Genomic DNA, 23,312 nt, shown 5'->3' with positions numbered 1-23,312 from the left:
GACGAAGATGTTACTACGTACAGACGAGGGGTATTGCGTCGCAAATTGTGTGAGTTACCAATAACGAAAAAGCTTGGGATCGTGTTCTCAGCAAGCTATCAGTCGACGAGTTTTGAACCAAGCATTTTATGTTATCTGACATAAGCAACACAAAAAGTAAACATACATACAAAATGCATAGGTACGTGGAAGACGAGAATAACTTAAAAGAAGGTTAAAATGCGTATGTGTCCACCCACCGAAAAAAGCACCCAGAGGAGTAAACGCGATTAAGTATCGGGCATTACTTTAAACGCAATTAAAAAAAAACAGCAAAATTTAGGTAGATAATTATTAAATGTAATAAACTTCTAATAACTTCTCCCGCCTCTGATCTAAGATAGTTCACTGGTCAATTACACCATCAAGTCCATGCAACTGAAATAATTAAATGGCTAATTAATCCCATACCCGACATGGAATCTGGAATGATGAAAGTTTGATGAAGCCGACCTAACGATTTTCTCTTTTCTCCGAGATAAATACGAAAATCCTACCAAAAATCACTTTAAAACACGTGACGACATGCTGGAGTAGTTTGGTGACATATTTCCAAGAAAAAGTTTGTCATATAAAACCACTTCGTCATGCTGGCATTCGGCCTGTTGCCATATGTTTGCCTCGCGAGGCCGCTTTCCCGTTTTCCCAGATTTTCAGCTGTTTTTCGTCGGAATTTTAATGAAAGAGCAGACATGAAATACGATGAAGCCGTGAGAACACTGAATGTACTGCAGGTAAGTAACAACAACTTATAATTCACGAGTGTTGAGTGGGATGGAGAGAAAAGCCGATGGTGAACCACGTCTTTCGTTCGCTTACCGATCCGTGCCAGTTTTGGGGATATTTACCAATTTTGAGATCGGTGGACTTGAGAACATTTTGATTGTTCCTATCACAGTATCAGGTTAGGGTGGGGTCCCATCGATAAATAGCGTAGTACCATACCTCCCTATTACTGAATGTAAAAGGGAGTTTAGTCTGTACTTAAAATATTTTTTTCATTGCAAAAATTATGACTTTAAATTTTTTCTTTCAGGTTGGCAAAGGGAAGCCGAAGATTCGAGATGCGGCTTGTCTAGTCGCGATGCAAGATCTTCTGCAACGAGTTTCCATTGGTCAAAATGATATGAAGAAACTTAACGTTATTCACGTCAGCGGAACAAAAGGTGTTTTTTATATTTTTTTATTGAATATTTCCTCATAACAAACAACTCTAAGATTTGTTTTTAATAAGGTTCACTCATAATAACATCCAGGAGTAGATCAACCTCTTTCAAATCAGTGGTGTCTTAAAAGAAGCCTTGTTCGCTAAGTTGGAAATTCTAGTTCGATAAACTTAATCGATATTTTAACCAAGCAAATGATTAATTTCAACTTTAAATATGTCGAACTCTTACTCTACTGCCCGGTATAGTGATATAGATATATTTATAATAAAATATTTCGTTCAACCTCCACAATTGTGCATACAATCTCTGAACAACCCGCAGAGAACATGTTAAAAATTGAATTTAGTCCTTAGTATGAAAAGGGTTGCCGACCGCTGAATTAATGAATGCAATTTCATGTTTTCGAACCTAGGTAAAGGATCTACCTGTGCATTTGTGGAAAGCATCCTCCGTCACCATGGTTACAAGACAGGGTTTTTTAGCTCCCCCCATCTAATCGAAGTCCGTGAACGAATCCGAATCAATGGTCAACCAATTTCAAAGACTCAATTTGCGGACTATTTTGAGGACTTGTACAATCGTTTTACGAAAACCGCAGGAGGCAGCGAAATGGACTACCCATCGTATTTCTATTTTTTAACTGTGATGGCTTTTCACGTATTCTTATCGCACCGAGTTGACGTCGCTATTATGGAAGTCGGCATTGGGGGTACATTTGATTGTACAAATGTAGTACAAAGCCCCGTGATTTGTGGTGTGACGCCGCTTGGATACGACCACATGGATTATCTCGGAAATACCATAGAATCGATCGCTTGGCACAAGTCTGGAATATTCAAACCAGGCGCCCAAGCCTTCACTTCTCCCCAGCCGTATTCCGCTATGCAGGTTATGGCTCAAACCGCGCTCGACACTGAAATAAAAATCCAAATTTGTCCCGATTTGTCAACGTATAAAGTTCCTGACGGAAAAGAAATTCATCTTGGATTGGCTGGTGATCATCAGAAAGTTAACGCTTCACTGGCTCTGCAAATCTCTCAAGCGTGGATGAGAAAAATGAACGAAGAAAATGAGGTAATGTTTATCATATATTTTTGGGTTTTGAAATGTTCCTCATCCAATCGGAAAATAAACTTAATTCAACCCTAGCAATGTTAAAATGGAATATGAATAAAACAATGTTCATCTGAACTTAGGTTAATAAAAATGTTGTAGGACCTATGAAAAATTCTATCGACTAGTTTTGAATCCAAAATAATTTCACTTTCTGGATTAACAGTCTGATGAAAGATACATGTGTTTACTGAAATTGAGGCTTCCCCCAGATGATTAAGCAATTTACCAACTTTCTTTCCCCAGAATAAATACCAAGAATCCAATGTAATATTTTTAAATCCAAAAATTCTCTTTTTCCTCGACAACCTAGTGAAAGATTTTTGGGGTCTCGTGTAGTTTCGTACCTAACGTACTTCTAGTGGGCGTAGCATAACAATTTTTTGATATGTCAATCCTAACCCCCATCTGACTACGCCATCCAAAAATTACGTCACTACGACATCACAATCACGTCATAAAGCTTGCCAAATATACGTACAATCGCCCGAAATGGCATTGGCGCCGACAATAAAGAACTGACTGACATTATCGATCCTATTGAAATCGTTGCGACGAGAAAACGAGAGAATTAACTGTTCGATTTCAAGGGCTCGTTTGCGCGTCTTGGATGGCAGTTCATATAGTTTGAAGGGCTCTATTTCATCACTGACGTCGTGTTGACGTAATTTTTGGATGGCGTAGTCAGGTGGGGGTTAAGATTGATACGTGAAAAATTGTCATGCTACGCCCACTAGAAGTATGTTAGGTATGAAACTACATGAGACCCGATTTTGTTTGTAATCAAAGGGTTCCACAGCCTGCTTACCTCTCACCTCTGGGAAATTCTGAAAATTCAAGCTTGGCTGAAAAGATTCAGACTCTTTCAAACAGACAGTATCTCCTTACATCTACATGCCTGAATATCCACAAAGCTGTCTGAAGTGAAAAACTATTGCGCAATCTTAATTTTAAATTCAACATAATGTGCTTTCTCAATTAACAGTCTGATGAAAGATACATGTACTCATCTGAAATCGAGGCATTCCCTTCTCCTGCGAAACCTTTTCTGCTCAACGATACTCATCTCAACGCTTTGTTCGAATGCCAGTGGGGAGGCAGAGCACAGGTTAGTATAAAAAAAATTGTAATGTCAAGTTTATTATTCCAACCAGTAAAGAACATCACTTGTATACAAATTATGAGAAAATGTTATTAAACAGTTTTAATGGAGAAGTCATGGTGAGCTGGTTATCTAGAATCCCAGGTTCTAATCTAACTTGAAAATCTGGAATTTGAGTTTTGAAACTACTAATATTGACGGTTAGTACTGTACAAATTGTCCAATAACATCATATTTATGCAGGGGGGTGGAAAAGCTGATAAGACCTACTTGAGAGTCTTTGTTAATTTTTTAAAAAAAGTTCAGCCTAAGAAAGGAATTATAATTGTTTGAATTCTGTTATGAACATTGCTGGCGAATTCCAAGGCCTTACCGTTTTATTTGGTGGTTCTCACACAGTGAAAACTTTGTTTAAAATTCTCTGCAAAATTTGTTTTAAGCCTCGTTAGTTGACGCATCATGCTATGCATTAGGAATAAGCTTACAATCGCACCTCTGATTACCCTGCGCAGGTTCGAAGAATATTTATGAGAGAGATAACTGGACTCCCATACCTTAATCCCATACCTAACGTGGACTGGTAACGGAGTGAAAGGGTGTTCTTCGCTTTACGATTGAGACGTCTTATCGTCTTCCCCCTCCCTGGATAAACATGGAAAATATTTCGAGGTTGAAATATTGCAAAACAATTTTATGGGTAGAATTTAACGATTTAAAGATTAAAATTCTTTCCAACTTGATAGATCATTACAGAGCTCATACAGAGCCTTTAACATTAAAAACTACCTAATACAACCAAATTTTATTTATTCCAACAGGTTCTTAAATTCCAAGGCCTTACTTTTTATCTTGATGGGGCTCACACTGTGAAAAGTATGCAATGTTGCGCAAGATGGTTCCAGGAGGAGGCTTTGAATGAGGAAAAACGAATCGGCGCCCAATGCCGAAGAATTCTTGTGTTCAATGCTACGAGGGGGAGAGATGCCGGAGCCTTGTTCAGAGCTTTACAGGTTTGTGCAAGTTTTTTTAAATAAAAGCATTTGTTAAAAGCAAGGTCACACGTTGGCGAACACAGATGGATACAGGACTGTAGTCAGATACTGTCAATATGGTCAGGGAAACAAATACTTTGTTAAGTTTAGGGCGCAATATACTAGGGGTAATGATAAACAAAAAAGATTTCAGTTCTTACTAAAAAATATACCATATCGTAACTCTCTTTACCTATCAGTGGTGTTTGTTCAGGGTGACGGTATGAAATAAGGCTTCGGCCCGTCGTAATGAAGTATATCTGTGTTAGCCAGACTCTTAAATCGCCTTAAATATCTATTCTTCATTTTTCCTACTGTACCTTCAAGATTCATTCGCTAAATCTGAATTTCAACATTTCAAATTCTATTTTTGAAGGACTGTGACATCACACATGCAGTTTTCACCCCTAATATAGCGACGTTTGTACCAACGGATTCCGCTGATCAAACAAATCTGAAATCTTCATTAGAAAACCAACTTCTGTCCGCAGTTCGCAACCACGAGGAATGGTTACTGGTGAAGCAAGAGCAACAAATGAGAGAAAAACAAGTTTTAAGTGGTGGAAGTGTGGTTGCTAATAGTTACCGAGTAAGCAGAGACTTGAAAGCTCCAGTTTTTGCAACAATAGCCGACGCTATAGCGTGGATGTCAGAAGGCCGTGATGAAAAACTATTTAAAACTTCGTTAGAACTCGCGTCTACCGAGAATTATCAGATACCGCTACTTAAAGATGCAAATCATGTTCAAGTTTTAGTGACGGGTAGCGTACATTTGGTCGGTGGGTTCCTCAGGATTCTGGACCCAAACATGAATGGGGATTCGTGAATTGAGGTAGATCACTTTGATTCCTGCCTATTTCTATTTTAATTCCTCAAGCTGACTCCATAATTCCTAGATGCGGGACGTTTGAAGATTTACTGCTCAATCTAAACTAGCTTGGCTCCAGACTATTTTGATTGCATGATTTTTTTATTCTACTTTAGTTGCCAATCCATATAAATTGAAGTCAGATAAAGGAAATTTGGACTCTTATTAACGATGACTCATAATTTTGATAAAACCAATTTGATAGCAAAAGCTTATGCAAGTTGTTTGAAGATACTCAGTCAACATGATGCTTTTTGGTCTCCCAACACCAACTCCATAATTCCTAGAATGCTTCTGTATATGCAATTCTTCGCAAAATGTCTGCTATTCAACTTAATCTTTTCTTAGTTCTTTTAAGCTTAGTCTCTTTTTAATTGAATACTTAGACCTAAAAAAAACACAGACACCCAGGTTCAAAGAAAATTTTGAATCCAGCTAAAAACCTGAAGAAAACCAAGTCCTATATGCAAGCTGTTTTCGATTGCCTGTTTGAAATTACTGTTTTATACTTCAACAGTCTGTCAAGAAAAATTTATACCTTCAAAATTTGAAACATTTTAAAATATATTTGGCTCTTGACTGTTTTTTTAATTGAGTTTTTAAATCCTGCCCTAGTTCCCAAATTCTCTCTCCAGTTGTCTGCTCAGTATTCTTCAATATTTGCTGAGAATGCTTCCTCAACTTACCGCTTTTTCAATTTGTCGAAAATTTTGCCTTTTATTTTGTCAACCGTCCTTCAGCAATCTTATGTTTAAATTTGATTTTTATGCCTGTGAAAGATTACATATTCGGATATGGAATTACTTAGCTGAGCTGCATTATAACTATTTTTTATCGTATCGACATGAACTGCTTTGTGCAATGAATCTTAATTTTAACTTTGCTCAGAGATGAGTCTCCTTTACTTCTGAGTGAGCGCCCCTAACTGTGCTCAAAGATGAGTCTCCTTTACTTCTGAGAGAGTGCTCGTAGCTTTGCTCATATGAGAGTGTTCATTACCAATAACTCTACGAATATTTATCCCACATTCTTCATTACCTAAAAAATTCCCTCTTTATTTTTTCAAATGATATTTTTGTGATTTGCGGAATAAAAGTACTCAAAAGTGACTGGTATTGTGCTGTCAAAACTGTGATGTGGACTTATTTATAGTACAATTGAATACCTCAAATTTTTTTTAGAATAAAGTTATTATTCGCTTAAGGTTTACGTAATAAACATACTTGAAAGTGGGGGGTATTGTGCTATAAAAACTGAGATGTAGACTCGTTTATAGTACAAATAAATACCCCAAAATTTTTTTCTTCCAATTACTCATTAACGGAACAAAAACATTTTGAAGTGACCGGAATTGTTCTGCCAAAACTTTTCATTTTTTTATTGTGAAATACTTTAGGGGCTCATGAGCTATCCCTATGTAAAAATATTAAAGTTGTCGTTTGAGTGGTACATCTAATCCGAATGGTACTGCAGTTTCTAACCGATGACCATTAAAATTTGACTCAATTTCTGATTCGTTGAGAAACGTTGCTTCTAGTAGAGGCCACTTGTACATAGCAGTCAGTATTGATTGACTAGTGACGACATATGGGAAATCTTTAAAGGGTTTCATAGCACTGGAAAATGTTGGGTTTTCTGGTCTAGAAGTTGCCACTTTTTGCAATTGTTTTGGGTGATGAGATGCGGAAACCACGATCTCCTGTGAGGTCTGCATGACGTCATCCAGCAAGATGACCTTAATGATCATCATACTTGCACTTGCTTACCCTTCCCAGGGTAATATAGTGCTGTGGATTCAGGAAAATTTACATCAGACATGAATTCTCTATTTAAGACTATTGAAAGTTACCCCTTAGTTCTGAACCAAGACTGTAGGGTTAAGGCAGTAACTAACTCACGGAAACATGAATTGCATCGGGGGTTACTAGTCTAGTCTCTCACTAGCAGTTAATGGAGTCATTTCCTTTAGATAACTGAAGTCTTTGGGCGACTCCAGTCTATCTGACCACTGTCTATCGCTCATGTATACAAATACATAGAGCCATTTGATTGAATAAAATATTACATGGTAATTACTTTGCATAGCAATCAATTTATTGAAGAATTTTTACACAAATATTTGCTTGAAGCAAAATCCAAGTAACTTGGTAGATTTATGTGTAACACCAAATAGTGATGCCATGACCTAGAAAAGGAAAAAAAAGAGGGAATTTGTTCAAAAGCAAGGCCGCACGGAAATAAAGAAGAAAGCACAATATAAGAACTACTGTTATCTAAAACTTATATGAAGTGAACTTAGACGAAAAGCCATAAAAATATAAATTATTTAGTAGCTACGTTATCATTGTCACAGCATTGGAAAATTATAAAAAAAATATTTGAAAATATAATATATTAGGGTTACACTTGATTAAAGAAAGGCAGCTAACTGATTAATAATAAGCATTAAGTTTTTGCCCAAATTTTGAATGTTCATACAAGTAAACTTGATTAAGGCAACAAAGTGAAAATAAAAGTTACCATATACATATGAGTAGATATGTCTGGTCTTGATAGCATAAGTTGATGATAACTATGAATCGTTCGTAAGAGGTGAATAATAAATACGTTTGACATCGATAGCGAGATTACCCTACGTGGGTTTACAGGTTTGAATCATGTGGGAGAGGATTGCTGGATTCCTCATCGCCGAAGGATGGTTCACATAATCTCTGGCCGGTTACGGCTTCCTAAACTATTAAGTCCATGCATGTATAGCTGACTAACTAATTCCATACATGGAATGGTAACAAGACGAGAGGGCATCTTAATGGCTTTCCTCCCCCAGGATAAATATGTAAATCTTACACTAATACTTTATTCATAAAAAAACATGCACAGCTGGGTAGACACAAATAATAAAAGCATAGCCAACGTTATGAACAAACAAAATTGAAAGGAAATGAATAGATGAGGATCAATAATATATTGTGGTTTAAAGCATCAGGAAAAATATATATACATTCATTTAATTGCATGACTGACGGCTTAACAGATAAAGCGTTACACTTCACTGAGTTGGCATCAACAACTCGGGTTCAAATCGCATGACCCCTCACGTTACCCAGGTTGTAATCGATGCCAAACCAGAAAGATTTTTCCAGGCTTTCCAGATATAATTGTAGCTCCATGTGTAACGATATATATCAGTGGTTGCTTGTTCATGGCCTTGGTCGAAGCGATATGCATGTATGAGCGCGTTAAATAAAAAACTAGGCCTTGTTTGGCATGTCAAACACAATAGGAGGATGTCCAGGGTCATAGTGATAATCCACAGATGAGCAGTTGATATAAGTTGTGAATTGATCAGTGGTCAACCCGTACCCCTCATGTATGTGACCAAACAAATGATACTTCGGCTGCACTCGAAGTTGGACGGTGTTTAGTAGGTCTACACATCCAACACGTTGTCCGCTGACCACCCGATCTCCATGGCCTGCTGGTGGCCCATGTGTCATCAAGATGTCAACTCCATCTGAAGAAAAGATGAATGGACTGTAAAATAAATCGCAACAGTGATCAGGAGTAACCAAAACCAAATTCACTTTTTTAAAACTCATTCATTATTTTAAATTCTAGAGTCAAGTCTGCCTGACAATTGTGAACTCATGTCATTCCGTTTAGATGACTTGTATAACCAAGAGTCTCTCCGACACTGGTAGTTACTCGTTCTTGTACTTTGTTTAAGACGTCACTATAGCTGACCGCAGCAAGTGGGTAACACGCATCGCAGCTGACATCTTCCCCCACCATCAAGTCCATGTATCTGAAACAAATAACCCGTTAACTACTCCCATACCCGACATGGACTGGTAATCGGACGAGAGGCCGTCTCATTGACTTTTCTCACTTACTAGGTATTTTATTCCATTTTTCCATCAGTGGTCTGCCTCTTGTCAGATTAAATCCCCAATTTCCAAACTCCGGTTGCCATGGTGATCCCCAAATCCTAATCCCATTAATCATGATTTCACTATCTTCAAGATAAGTACAATTAGTCAAGCGTGACCGTATATTACGCCAGTCTTTTTCCTCTATTGGTTTTAAATATTTTCCGAAACGAACATAAGAATTATTCTTCTTTGCTAATTCGACATGCTCCATTATTTTTTGATCGAATGATAATTCATGATTTCCTGCAATCACTACCTTATGTTTGAAAGGGACTTCCCCTAACCATTCATTAAATTCATCAATTTCTTTTAACTCCCCAGCGAGCGAAAAGTCTCCACAGTGGAGTAATACATCACCCGGTGGTAGCTTTAAATTCCGATGTTCGTTATGCGTATCAGAAATACAGACAAATCGTGTGTGACCTTGGGGTTTAGGAAGGTCATGGTCCATAGGTTTTACTATTTTGCAATACCCTCGTTCATAACGACCTTGACCTGACCTTGAACAATGAAGGAATTCATCTGGATAGTGACACTGTGGATCCACTTCTACGGTTTTAACTTTAGTAGGTTGTTCAAATTTTTTTTCTGTGGGGTCATCATTTGTTCTAAGATATTTCTCATCCCTTTGCCAATTTGAAGAATTTTCGATGTTCAGTTTCGCTTTATATTTGGGTTGAAAGTCTTCATCTTGGGGTTTATAGCGCTTGAAAAGTGACAAAAATTCGAAAGATAAAGATTTTTTCGCATTTTCGTCCAAACTATGTTTGGAACCGAGTAGTCTGTTTCTGTTGCGCTTCGTAGATTGTTGAAAATTATCTTTATTATTTTTCAAACCCACAGTTTTACCACTAGATGTACCAAAGAGTGATTTAGGTTTTGTCGTACTGGAATTTCCATATCCAAACAAGTCTTCACAGGGCAAAAAAATTTCTTTTTTCTTCTCATTTTTCTCCCTCTTTAAAAATATTTTGGGGATTTCCACCCCTTCCATTGGGTCCTCGTCATCAATATCATCGAAACGTCCATCATTTGGGTCAGGCATTGAGCTGCTGAATGTCATGTTATGATTCAAGAAATATATTCTGTTAAACATACAAAGATGACTAGAGATAGAGATAAGAATATGATCTACATATTTATCTGGGGAGAGAGGAAAGTGATAAAACGGCTTAATCGTATGGCAAACAACGGCTTCCTCCACCAGGATAGGATAGGGATAGGATTTACATATTTATCCCGGGGGAGAGGAAAGCCGATAAGACGGCTTATCCATATGGCGAACCACGGCCCCTCGTCTGGTTACCATTCCAAGTCGGGTATGGGATTAGTTTTACTGTATTGTTTGTTTTCGGAAGCATGGACTTGGTGGTGGAGGAAGCCGTAACCGACCAGCGGTTACGTGAACCACCCAACGACGGCGAGGAGTCCAGCAATCCTCTCGCACATAACCATCCCTGCATGGGATTCGAACCTGCGAACCCACGCAGAGTAATTAGAGGTGCGGTGGCGAGCGTATTCCTAACGCTTAGCCCGTTGAGCCACACCGCCGCGCCATTAATCATGAGCACCACCAAGTCCAGAAGTCCATGCATCTGAAATAAATAACTAACTAACTAATCTTGGGTCTCATGTAGTTTCGTACCTAACGTACTTTTGGTAGGTGTAGCATAACAATTTTTCGACACGCCAATCCTAACCCTCACCTGACTACGCCATCCAGAAATTACGTCACTACGACGTCACAATCACGTCATAGAGCTTGCCAAATACCCGTATGATCGCCTGAAATGGCATCGGCGCCGACGATAAAGACTGTGACGTCGTACTGACGTAATTTTTGGATGGTGTGGTCAGGTGGGGGTTAGGATTGACATGTGGAAAAATTGTTATGCTACGCCTACTAGAAGTACGTTAGGTACGAAACTACATGAGACCCCTAATCCTATACGGTACCTGTATACCCAGATACCTGACATTGAAAAGTACGGTAAAACTTACGAATGCCGTGGTTCGCCATATGATTGAGCCGTCTTATCGGGTTGCTTTCCCCCAAGATAAATGTGTAAATCCAATCCACTGATATAGCACAGCGGTATCTGGGTACGGTACCGGTACCGTACCGTATAGACCCATCATAATATTATGCTTATGCAGTTACGGTATGCTAACAACTTGCCTAAACTTTCATATCCCGCAAGGCTGCATTGGCTGGCTACTTTTATAATATGGTACCATTCACCTATATTCATCCCTAACGGTTTTCCCAAGCCGGCGAAACAATAAAACTATCCAATCCTAATATAATTTAAAGCTCTGTCTGCTATTGCAGTATTGTGCGAGATAACGTCAACGGTGGTGCATTTTGCTCTTCTCTGTTGCTCAGTCAATGAATAAAACCATGAAATATATGATTATTATAAAGCTGTAAACACAACTTTTTACAAAAATGTTTCAATTTTTTAATGGTATTTGCATGTTTTTGGTTGTTTATAATTCAAACTTTGCAAATTAAATTTATGAAAACAAATTATTATTAGACTCCATACACGACAACGATGTACAAATAGGTGATTTCCCAAGGATGAGTGGTTTCGTTGGAACATGGTTATCTGAATAAGTCGAATGTGGGCGAAACTACTTTCGTTTAATTACGAATCTGTTGACTTGATATATGAATCAATATAAGTTATAGGCCGCGAGCCGAGGCCCTGAAAAACGCCTAGAAAGTGAGTTTCGTAGCGCACATCAGGTAACTACCTGAAAATGATTTTAAAATGTTCCTTAAAAATTTAGTAACAAATATTGCCTTGTTCCCACTTCCAAAAGTTGCACGTTTTACGGAAAAGACGCTTTTACTACAAGAAATATGTGCTACGATCTGTCCTATATTCTCTACATTTTCGGCAATGAACAATGACTACTGCATGACGTAACAATTGAATCGAATCAGCTGTTAGCGAGCGGATGAATATTTGAATATTAGTTATTACTGCTCGACCTTACGTTGAGTTGGGCAGCCTTTCCATAGCCCTGTTTAGTTATTATTAGTTAAGTTATGCTAAGACGTTGTTGAAAAATGTATAAGTAAGTTATTGAACACTTGTAGATCATTACCACGCGGATATGGGCCGTGAGACGAAGCCTTGAAAACGCCCAGAAAATGAGTTTCGTAGCGCACATCTGGTAACTAAATAAATTCTTCAGTTTTGTGTGAAAATGAACATACTGAACGCATTACAGCTTGTTCCACAATCCTGATGCGAAATTGAATATAAGAGGTTCCCGGAAATTCAATAACCATAAGTTTACAACAGATACATAAGAACTATGCAATTCGAGAGCCCTACAGCACACTAACACAAATGTATTCCTGTAATGTTTTGCCTGACCAAAATCGGACTTCCTCAGTCAATCATAATTTATTAGGTAGATTACGAAAAATATGGCATACATGTAACCAACAACAAAAAATACTTTAATTGTGTGACAGGAGTCGCGAGTGACCTCGAAAGCAGCGACACCAACAACGCTGATTCACATTAGGGTTGGATTATCCGGATACCGGTTAACCAAGAGATATTTTGCTATCTGATAACCGGATATTATTGTAACGGTTAACCGGATAATAGAGCAGTATAAATAATGCATATGCGCATTAGTGATTTTTATATTTTTTGTTGAGTGGCCAATGACATCTCTCAGAGCATATAATAATCACTTATATCCACACCATTCTGCATATATTTTAGTCATCCGTGTAATGCTGGAGTGAACTTGACTATAGTATTACATCACAAAACACGCAGAAAAATGTAATTATTGCTTATTTGCGTTATAGAAGAGCCCGACTTACCTTAATATAAAAGCATTTCTACTCTAGATATAAAAATAAATGGTAAGCTGCACGAACAAATCCAATTTCTTATTTTTGCGATCTTGAAAATTCATCAAATTTGAGCTATTATTGCAATTCCAATGAGTATAATTTATTTAGTACAATAAATGCAGATATTAATTAGCTTATAGTTATATATCAACATTTTTGGGAGAAAAGTCGGGTTCAGTCTCGTCGGTATATAACGCCGATAATTGTTTTATTTCGCCCGGAACTGAAATGGCCGCAGTATGTTATCTATCGTCGTATCTATCTATCGTTAAGAGAGTTCGAAACACACATTTTTGACTGAAAATACGGAAGTGAATGCTAACGAAAATACCACGACTCTTGATTTATCAGCCAGTGATAGATAAAACAAGACTCTATTTTAGGCGCTGTTGAATCGCCAAAATTTCGTAATAATCGTATTTACTGAATTTACAACAAGGGTAACTTTTCACGGGATGTAACTTCTTTCAAATTAAAACTGGCATAATGCCGATGTTAATTCCCCAAATAATCACGCGACGCTGAAGAAAACGATCGGCGATGATAACAAAATTAGCCTGTAAAATTCGACCGCCTTTATTAGTGACGTTTTCGAAAATTTCAAAATGAGGAGGAAAGGCTGTTATTACATTTATGGTTTTCATGGAACTTTCACAAACAAATTTGTTTGCAAAATGGTCTATAATATTTCAGAAAAGTTTAATTTGACAGACTCTGTATCGTGTCATGTTTTTCGTTTACTCATTTAAGGTGGTAGGTAAAGTTGTTCAAAAACTGGCGCAGCATTGTTTTGGCTCTGTTAATTTAGGTTAAAAGGTATTCGAATGGAAATAGATTTGAAGTTGTGGCCTAATTAGTACAAACGTGAGAATATTTACAGTGACATGTTAAATAAGTGAAGTTTTTAAATTAGAAGAAATTTCTGACCACTTCGGTTTTTTCATAATCATCAGTTTGCTTTGTTATTAAAATTTTTGTTCAAATTACTTATATTTTCCTGAACACTTCACGGAATTTGTTCCCCCTATATTCTAATTTTTTTTGGATACTTCTCTTACCGAAATAAAATGTTCGAAATGCACGGTTTTTTGTGTTCATGATTTCATTTATATGTATGCTCTTGTGGTATATATTAACAAAGTTTATTTCGTCGTGCAAGAAATCACAAAATATTATAGAAAACAAAATACTATACATGACAATATTAAATTTCATTGCAATTGATAGAAAGGTGCGGATGATCAGAAATGATCACTGTGAGTCTGCGACACTAAAATTTAGTACGAGTCAAAATTTAAAGAAAATAGGCTCTAGACACAAAAAGAAACTTTTAAAAAAATTAACAATAAAGTAGAAATAATATAAATCTTTACATATTATTTGAATAGGAGAAAATAACTTAAAATAAATAAATAAATTAGGACACAATATTTTCAAAAAATGTTTCATTTTATTATTCCGCTGTACATCGGTACGATTACTGAGCTTAAATCATTATTTATTGACACATGCAATATTAAAATGCACAATAATTCTTATTTAAGAAAAATAATACATATGTGAGTATTTACAACAGAGCTGTGTGGCGGTATTCGGTCAATTCACCGCGAAAATCCTGCGAAATCGGTTCTCTAAAATCAGCAGTAACTATCCGGTTAACCGGATATTTAAAATACGGAATACCCGGATATATCCGTTATCCGGATAGTGAAAATTATAGGTATCCGAACTAACCCTAATTCACATTAGCGAATAAATTTTATGTAATAACCACAAGCAGTTTACAACAAGAACAGCATAAAAAGCTACATCCATTTTATAGAAGCTATCAAACGTATTTATTCTTAAGCAATGAAGTCACAAATTAACATCGTGAGCACGAAAACACAAATAAATCAGTTATTTCTCACTTAGAAATTTACCGGAAAAGTCAAGAAAATGAAATGAATGTACATAACATAGTGAACAGAAATATTACAATTAGTCTTTTTTTAGTTTATGTGGTTATGTATTTGAACAAAGGCAATATTATTTCTAGAAACAGGAATACGACACTAACAAATGTCCGAAAAAATAAATGATACCTATTAAATCAACTGCAATATCTAATTCACTTTTTTCTGAATTGTTTTCAAAATCCATTATCTTGAAAATCGACTTTTCCTCTATAAGTGTACTGTGACTTTTGCAGTCAATACAAAAACAAAAATCTGTGCAATTTAAGTTGATTTTGGCACACTTGCATAAATTATTTTGACTATTTTTCTTACACTTGCAGTTTGCCACCTCAAGAACTGATTTGAGGGCCACATGCTTCTTCAGTGAATCATTGTTGGGTGGAGAGTATAATCCTTATGTTTGCCAGTGTTAAATAGACTTGCCCTGGTATCATTTACATTCTTCATATCCTCTTCATACAGTGAACAAACAAATTCCTCAGCTTTATTTATTAATGCCTCGTTAACCTCAAAAGATCTTCATAGTTGAGAAAAAAATTAATTGAAAACCTCAATGAAGTCTCCAACATGAGTTTGATGGGCAGTTCCAATTGCAGAAAAGTGCTAAAGTATTTCAATATGACTAGCCCATCTAAGCTGTTTGCAACTATTATGATTCTCATATACCTTTACACTTCAAGACTTCTTGTTTAATCCATTTTATAGCACTGATAGCAGCAGGGATTAGAGCATGCGTTAGGTCGGATTAGTGGAACATTGCCGTTTTCTTTTGTAGTACGGTATCTAAAATGAGGAAGAAAATCATATTTGGAACATCATGAGTGTAAAAATACCACTAAATACTAACTAATACCTTGAATACATAATGCATTTTATCTGATGTACTCAATGAGCGTATATATGCTCATTGCATGTACTACAGTCCAGCATTGTTTGCATACCATTACCGGTACTAGACTATATCTACACTAAATTTTGATATATCACAGTCTGAAATGCCCTATGACAGTATGAGTATGGACTATAGACTACCGTATATTTTAAAACATCAACTGTCTGTCTACAACTCGATTTCTCACCTCTCAATCGTTTCCAATGCTACTTTCTTTCCACTCCGGCATAACTTATCATTGCTTCCCAGGTTCTTGTCGACTCTATGAATTTAGATTTAGACCAACCGACATTAGTAAAATTGATTATTCACTCCAGGAGGGCCCTGTGCGGAACATATTGCGCGGGGCCTAGTTTGAATAGAGATAAGAATGATGAATTTGAGTTAGGATTTTGTGATTATAAAGGAATTTGTTTTTGCGTTTTATTACTTCCTAACTAAGTACAAATAAGTGTTAGGTAGGGATTCCTAAACCTAGAGTCGCGAAACTCGTATCGAGTCTGAGTTCGAAGTCATCACGGAGCGGTTTCTTTATGACGAGTCCCTGTCCATGGTTGTTTCTCCGACTTTTGACAATGCTTCCTGTACCATTGCAAAAAAAATTATGCTTATTTTAAGAGTGTTTTAAAGTGTTGGCGCTTTTCAACTGGTTTATATTTTTGTAAGCATCATGTTTATTAAAATATACAACCACATGCCGCTTTCATGTTCTGATATCTATTTTTAGCTCAGTCCAGTTTGCGAGACTAATTTTTGATTACTGCAACTAAACTAAAGATCCTCAGAAGATATATTGACAAATAAGTCATTCGATTTACAATTATTTATTGTGAACACAACTACAAACTGACAAATAACACGCAAAACCACGAAAACGTGTCGATGCTTACAACAAATGCTTGTATATCTGCCTGGACGGCTGTAATTGTTACGTTGTTGTTAACTTATTGCTGATTGGTTATGGTTACGAAACTAAACAAGAAAACATACCAAAGCAAAAATGCCCATCACACTAATACAAAATAATGATTGAAGTAACTTTACTGTACGAGCCTTGTAGGAAAGGAAACCATGCAAGATGCAACATCTAATAAATTTTATGTTTATTTCTTAAGAGACACAAAGAGAGATTGTATTTCCGCAAATAATGTTAACATCCAACATTAAAAATATTGAAAGATTGCATAGCAATAGCGAAGTGTGCATATGGATCGTTTTGTTATTACTATTATGGGTGCTCCTGGAGGTGACCGTACATTTGAACCCACGTACATTTGAACCCATGTCTATATCCACGGGTTCAATCAATATGCGGGTGCTGAAACCCATGGGTTAGGGTTAGTATGGGTTCAACTATCCGTACAACAACAAAATTTCCATAGGTGCAATAGTATGCAGGTGCAATTGTCATGGGTTCAAATGTACGTGGGTTCAAATGTAATGGAACCGCTCCTGGAGTATGCGCACCAAGATGTCGCACAACCTGCGTTCAGGTTGTGCGCCATCTTGGTGCGCATACTTCAAGAGGTCCCTATTATGTTGTTGTTGTTAGTCATTCATTACTTCTTGCTGTGAAAAAATCGCTTTTCTCTTTAACTACTGGACCAAACGCTTTGAAATTTTCGATTTCATACTTCTCCAGAATGCTATTCCTTTTATTTATTTCGCAATTTCTGTGGGATTCGGTTTTTTGTGTGTGATGACGTCATCAAAATTAAAAATTGCGCACTTTTCGGCTTGGTCGTGAAGACTGTGGTCCGGTACCGTACTACTTCGTTTTGGCTTTCGTGTCCATTATTTGAGCATCTCTCTCTCTTGTTTTGAGCAGGTCCAGTTTGTAAGACCGTCGAAGGTTTTCGGGGTTACTGGCCATTTGGTTTATACTTCGCATGGTTTACGTTGGCCCATGACCGGTCCTGGTTGCCTCCCGTGTTTACGTAATCGTGAATTCTTTGCGCGTTTAACATCCCCCGTTGAAAGGATTTACCGGTATGAAATCCAATTATGACTTTTTGTATAAACAAACCAATCAACCGCGACAAGTTTGCATTCGTTATCCCGTCCACTGCAAATATTTACGTTTCCAATAGCTCGTTTCAGTGATTTTATAGCTTTCATTAACTAACTTAAATATTAAGTTAATTTGATATATAGGTTGGCGATTCTGTGCTCTGGACACTGTACCATAAGTATTTTCCTTTAATTCATTGTCATAATTCTATATAGTGTCAGTAGTTCTCAGTGGCTGTCCGTGACTTTGATCTGGAATGAGTCTTCATTACTTCTGAGTGGGTGCTCGTACCTTTGCACAGAGATGAATCTCCTTTACTTCTGAGTGAGGGCCTGTAACTTTGCTGAGAGATGAGTCTCTCTTACTTCTGAGCGAGTGCCCCTAACTTTGCTCAGAGATGAGTCTCCTTTACTTCTGAGTGAGTGAGCCTAATTTATCACCATAATTCTACTTCAGTGGCTCTTGGCACTTCGGTATTCGACCGTAACTTTATTCAAAGAGGAGTCTCCTTTACTTCCTAGTTCGAACACATAATGAACCATCATAATTCTATAAAGTTTCTGTAACTCTTAACATTAGCATCAGTGGTCGTCTGTAACCATGCCCAGAGATGAGTCACTTTTACTTCTGAGTGAGTGCGGACATACTAATACGGACGTTGCAGAATAAAAGTTGCGAAGTGTGATTAAATAAATTGCTACTCAATATAGCTGCTTTGATCCCTGCTATTTTAATAAGGCGGTCGTGATGCGACTCCCAAGATTCTGGCTGTCTTTTTTTTACGTGACATCAACTCGGACCATACGTGTTATAAATTAATTTCGCCTAAATCCCTGTGGAATTTCATGAACTATGCGCTATTAGAGGTAGTGAGTAAAATCACCTAGCATTTACGGGTAAGCTTTTTTTTAATATTCATTGGAGATGGATTAGGGGCTGACGTGTTGTTAACTCTCCTAGTGTCTCAAGCTAGAGATCGTCGCATTCACACCCTATGCCCAAAACCTCACCTAGGATGTAATAATTTGGGTAGAAACGCCGTCTAAAGAAAGCTGCCAAATACATAGTAGATCTCTTTATATCTAAATATATCTGCTTGTCCAGTACCTTATGTAGACAGGAGTGAAATGCTCCGCAAAAATTGTACCGGGAATGAACTATTAAACGAAATCCTAATTATATTACAAAATACGATGTTCTCATCTGGAGGAACTATGAAAAATTAGTAAATTTTCCTGCTTTTTAGCAGATGGCTCTGGGTGCAGCGATGCAATAATTACTAACTCTCCGTTGTATTGCGTTTAGGGTGAGGTTGGTCATATGAAACGAGACAGGAAGAGGAGGCAAGGGAATAATTAAATAGATGATTTATCCAAGAGTTATGGAAAGAAATATCGAATAGGAGAAGCTGAAGGTCGTCAGAAACCCAATCGATTGTAACTTGATGACTGTTTTAAAATCTAGTCTTTGAGGTTATTAGTATAGTTGATAATGATATTAGGTTAAAGGCAAATTAGTTATTTATGAAGTAAAAACCCAGATTGTTTTAGTTTTGTTCATATGAGTTATCTCGAACCACCTTATCTAGTGACGAAGATATAGAGGCAAATTTACCTATTTGTCCCGAAAGAGAGGAAAGTCAACAAGAGAGCTATGCTCAAATATATGGACACGTAGCGCCACCCAATGGCAATAATTTTGATGACGTCATAGCAAAAAAAAAGTAATTGCCTTCTGGAGAAAAATTTTATCTTTAACCACTGAAAATTTCAAAGCAATTGGTCCAGTATTCGAAGAGAAAAGCGATTTTTTAAAAATGGAGACAAATAACAATAACAACAAAATTTTGAAACGATCGTTATGTCCACTTCGTGTCTAATAATGTCGCTTAATCATATGGTGAACCACGGCCTCTCGTCCTGTTACCAGTCCATGTCTGGTATGGGATTAGTTAGCCAGTTATATGTTTATAGATGCATGGACTTGATGGCGGAGGAAGATGTAACCTACCAGCGGTTACGTGAACCATCCTACCATATGAGTGAAAACCACGGCGAGACACTCTCTTGTGTGCTTGGGGTGGAGTAAGCCGTAACCGCCCTTCGACGGAGAGTAACCCAACAATCATCCCCCACATAATCACACCCCTGGCAAAAACATGGCGACGATTATCGTGCCAAAACCGTATTTTGAGCGAATCGTGTTCATGTAAACACTTTGGTTCGATGGCCAATCATGACTCAGCGTGTTTGCATCGTGATATCCCAACACGATTGCACAGGGTAGATTAGAGCTGACACGATGCTTTCCTCGCACGCGCGAACAGGTTTTGCAAGTGTAGTTTAGGTCTATAGTGTTGCTCGCTTGCTCTGCGTGAAATGTGTGATACCGGTACCGGTACTGCCACAGCGCTTCCGTTGGCAGAAAGTTTTGGCATTTTTAAAAGTAATTTTCGATTCTGGATGAAATTCTCCACCATCAGAATTGTTAGTCTTGGATCCGTCGAAGTCAAAGGGAACAACAGTTTGTTACCGGTACTGTCGTGCGCGAATTGCCGAATTCTAGTACTGGTACCAGGGTAAGTGTGGAAGTTGACCGTATAATGTAAATATGAATAACATGATTATGTTATTCATATTTATCTTTATAATACTATCGCAATCAAGCATTACAGATACTGGTACGGTATGCAATAGAAAGTAAACAACTGAACAAAGAGAAAGGACTTTCAGTTTAGTACACAATACACCTTATAATGTAATTAGGCAAATTACTGTATACAGTCTGACAGTAGGTTGTTGAGAGTAACCGCAAGTACCATGAGTATAGTGCAGTACCACGTCAGGAAGAGATTTTTATTTGTCTTTATAAATCATTTCATTGCATATTTACAGTCGAATATATTGCCTGCTATGCCAGTACAGCAGTACAGCAGTATGCCTGTACAGCTGTATGCTGATTATGAATATAAATGTATAATGTTACCTAGTGCTGTAATGCTGGTAGATAATAGGCATATATATGATCTACGGATAGACTTACCATTTATATGAAACAAAGACCTGGACATTGCAAAATTAAACAAACCTTGGTACAATACCGAGGATTTGCAATATTCAAATCATTGGAAAATGTGCGATTTATTCCGCAGTTTTGAATAATCTAACGACAGTTCAGCCATTGTCAAGATGTTAAGTTGGTGTATTGATTGTATACTAAATGCTGAAATGTAATATCGCAATATAGTAATTCTCACTGGACTAGTAACTGTCAACTGTAGTAAAGTAAGTTGTAAATCAATTGGGGATAAATTGTCTGCCTCGGTAAAAAAATAAATTTATTTCAAAGAGTTATATAATTTATTGCCCATATAAATCAAACTCTCAGCACAGTAGCGTATTCAGTTCACTGATTTATATTTAGTTAAAAGTTACCATAGAGAATTAGTATTATTTTGTTTACGAGAAAAATGGAGCCTGCATCTACTCTTAAAACTAAGTGGGAAGGCAGCGAGATTAAAACAATGCTTGGCATTGTCCAAGAAATGAATTTGGTTGGTCTGCTTGACCAAAAGAAGTCCAGGTCAGAAGTTCTGTACAAAGAGGTTGAGAAACAGTTGACAGCAAAAGGATATGAAAAAAGGTTTGAGAACACCATTGTTATGTTATTAAGTGGCAGCCTATTGATTCCAAATTTCAGAAAAATGTGTTGGCTTTTTAGCAAAATATCATCATTTACAAAGTATGTTCAATTCTAGTGACTAGCAGTTTGTTTTCAGCTTTTAATTTGGCTAATTGAAGAAAGGTGTTCTTCCATTTGTAGTTTCCAACAAATACGTAATAAAGTCAAGGCGTTGCGTTCCAATTTCAACAAGATAGTACGTCTGAATTCTGTCAGTGGGGCGGCTCACAAAACATGCGAGTATTACGATGAGCTCTATGAAATTTTCGGCCATCGTCCAGCAGTTGATTATACCCATATGGGAGTCAATTTTGGAATCACCAACACGGTGTCACTAGGTAACTACTTTTCTTTATTATTTTTGATTTATGCAGTTGAATTCTACATTTTTTCCTAATTTATGTGCATACTATCATGCTGATGATTTTTATTTCAGAAATCGAGGAATCACAGAATGAAATGCTTTTTAGCACACCAGAAGATCAAGGTATGTCTTCTGGAGTAGTTCAGTCTAAAATGCTATGAAATAAACTCGTATATTTCTACATGTTAGCCAAAAGTGGACCTGTCTCAATATTTGACTGCTAAGGATAGTCGCATTAATCAACTGGTCTCTCATTCGCTATCAAGTCCATGTGCCTGCAACATTCCCATACCCGACATGAACTGACATCCAGCCATATGATTACGCCGTCTTATTGGCTTTTCTCTGTCTGTGGATAAACATAGAAATTAGATTAATATCTACCATGCTCTTTCATGCACATAATGTTAATTGAATTGTTTTGCTTAGGTGCTGAAGAAGGGGCAACGTCATGCTCAGGTGCTGAAGAAGGGGCAACTTCCAGTACCGACATTTCATCTAATTATGGCGAGAATTCAGATTCTGGTATGTATGAACATATATATACTTAAATATGTATAGAAGGTCCCAAATGACTAAGTCTTACTCAATCATGTATCTGTAAAACTTTGATAAAGAACTGGGCCTTATCTAGCTGGGAAAACTTAACTCTCTTATGCCACTATGCAGGAAAAAGACATTCTGTTGACTTGGAAAGCCTTTTCGAAAAGCAACGAATATGGGAAGAAAATATGATGCGTGAACAAATGGAAGCTCATGCCAAATTATTACGAGAGGCTGTGCAAGAGATGGGATCGGTATTTTCTGCATGCGTTTCACAGCTTTCGAAAACTCAAGGTAAATGCACATAAGTTTTGTACATGCATGAATTTCAAGTTCGTCTTGTCGATACCGCACCCCTTGACTATATGAGAGTTAGCTGGTTTTGAATCATGGGGCCTGAACTCGAGTGTTAACTATTATTGTACTGAACATATACGATCGCCATTGTATATATGGTTATGGAAATCCTATTCTTTTATGTTTCTATTGCACACACTCCTGCTTCAAAGAGCGCACATAATCCGAAGACTTTTTTATCTGTTTAAAATTTCTTTTAAGACACCAACAAATGAATCTCAAGTTTACTGGGCCACAACAACCATACTCAAGTGTCGAAAATGCGTTTATTCTCAAAATGACAAATTGAAATTGGTGCATGCTACAATAAATATAAAAACCAAAACAATGTTCCACTTATGTGCAGAGTCATCTAAAGTAAAA

At 37.1% G+C, this 23,312-nt stretch overlaps 3 protein-coding genes across 6 annotated transcripts; 2 read left to right on the top strand and 1 right to left on the bottom strand.

Annotated features, from left to right (window-relative positions):
- The first annotated feature begins 565 nt into the window (after positions 1-565).
- LOC120345963 (folylpolyglutamate synthase, mitochondrial-like) lies at positions 566-6,431 on the top strand. The gene is made up of 6 exons (XM_078115446.1): positions 566-773; positions 1,076-1,205; positions 1,621-2,282; positions 3,307-3,429; positions 4,242-4,433; positions 4,831-6,431. The coding sequence occupies exons 1-6, from the start codon at positions 627-629 to the stop codon at positions 5,278-5,280; spliced, it is 1,704 nt and encodes a 567-aa protein (XP_077971572.1). The 5' UTR covers positions 566-626; the 3' UTR covers positions 5,281-6,431.
- A 1,059-nt stretch (positions 6,432-7,490) lies between these two features.
- Positions 7,491-10,381, bottom strand: LOC120345581 (metallophosphoesterase MPPED2-like). Of its 2 annotated transcripts, none has more exons than XM_039415102.2 (2): positions 9,216-10,379; positions 7,491-8,836 (listed from the first exon to the last, which is right to left on the bottom strand). In XM_039415102.2, the coding sequence occupies exons 1-2, from the start codon at positions 10,348-10,350 to the stop codon at positions 8,574-8,576; spliced, it is 1,398 nt and encodes a 465-aa protein (XP_039271036.2). In that variant the 5' UTR covers positions 10,351-10,379; the 3' UTR covers positions 7,491-8,573. The 2 variants fall into 2 exon arrangements, with proteins under 2 accessions (XP_039271036.2, XP_077971709.1); XM_078115583.1 differs by lacking the exon at positions 7,491-8,836 and adding an exon at positions 8,881-9,127 and having other exon boundaries at positions 9,216-10,381.
- A 10,634-nt stretch (positions 10,382-21,015) lies between these two features.
- On the top strand, positions 21,016-23,288 carry LOC120337172 (uncharacterized). Of its 3 annotated transcripts, none has more exons than XM_078115238.1 (6): positions 21,016-21,745; positions 21,827-22,023; positions 22,122-22,172; positions 22,509-22,574; positions 22,719-22,886; positions 23,151-23,288. In XM_078115238.1, exons 1-6 carry the CDS (start codon positions 21,474-21,476, stop codon positions 23,162-23,164), a joined length of 768 nt encoding a protein of 255 aa, XP_077971364.1. In that variant the 5' UTR covers positions 21,016-21,473; the 3' UTR covers positions 23,165-23,288. The 3 variants fall into 3 exon arrangements, with proteins under 3 accessions (XP_077971364.1, XP_077971363.1, XP_077971365.1); XM_078115237.1 differs by having other exon boundaries at positions 21,018-21,745; positions 22,479-22,574; XM_078115239.1 differs by having other exon boundaries at positions 21,027-21,646; positions 22,479-22,574.
- The last annotated feature ends 24 nt before the right edge of the window (positions 23,289-23,312 follow it).

This window comes from Styela clava, chromosome 8 (assembly GCF_964204865.1).
Source record: "Styela clava chromosome 8, kaStyClav1.hap1.2, whole genome shotgun sequence".
Lineage (NCBI taxonomy): Eukaryota > Metazoa > Chordata > Ascidiacea > Stolidobranchia > Styelidae > Styela > Styela clava.
The sequence above is the reverse complement of the archived record's forward strand: the minus strand, read 5'-3'. Positions and strand labels throughout refer to the sequence as shown.

Coding starts and splice junctions, on each gene's coding strand:
- LOC120337172 (XM_078115237.1), top strand. CDS start 21,474: ATGGAGCCTGCATCTACTCTTAAAACTAAGTGGGAAGGCAGCGAGATT. Junction 22,024..22,121: donor CACCAACACGGTGTCACTAG/GTAACTACTTTT, acceptor TTTTTATTTCAG/AAATCGAGGAATCACAGAAT. Junction 22,173..22,478: donor TAGCACACCAGAAGATCAAG/GTATGTCTTCTG, acceptor TGTTTTGCTTAG/GTGCTGAAGAAGGGGCAACG.
- LOC120345581 (XM_039415102.2), bottom strand. CDS start 10,350: ATGTTTAACAGAATATATTTCTTGAATCATAACATGACATTCAGCAGC. Junction 8,837..9,215: donor AAAATGGAATAAAATACCTA/GTAAGTGAGAAA, acceptor TCTTTTCTTCAG/ATGGAGTTGACATCTTGATG.
- LOC120345963 (XM_078115446.1), top strand. CDS start 627: ATGCTGGCATTCGGCCTGTTGCCATATGTTTGCCTCGCGAGGCCGCTT. Junction 1,206..1,620: donor TCACGTCAGCGGAACAAAAG/GTGTTTTTTATA, acceptor TTTCGAACCTAG/GTAAAGGATCTACCTGTGCA. Junction 3,430..4,241: donor AGTGGGGAGGCAGAGCACAG/GTTAGTATAAAA, acceptor TTATTCCAACAG/GTTCTTAAATTCCAAGGCCT.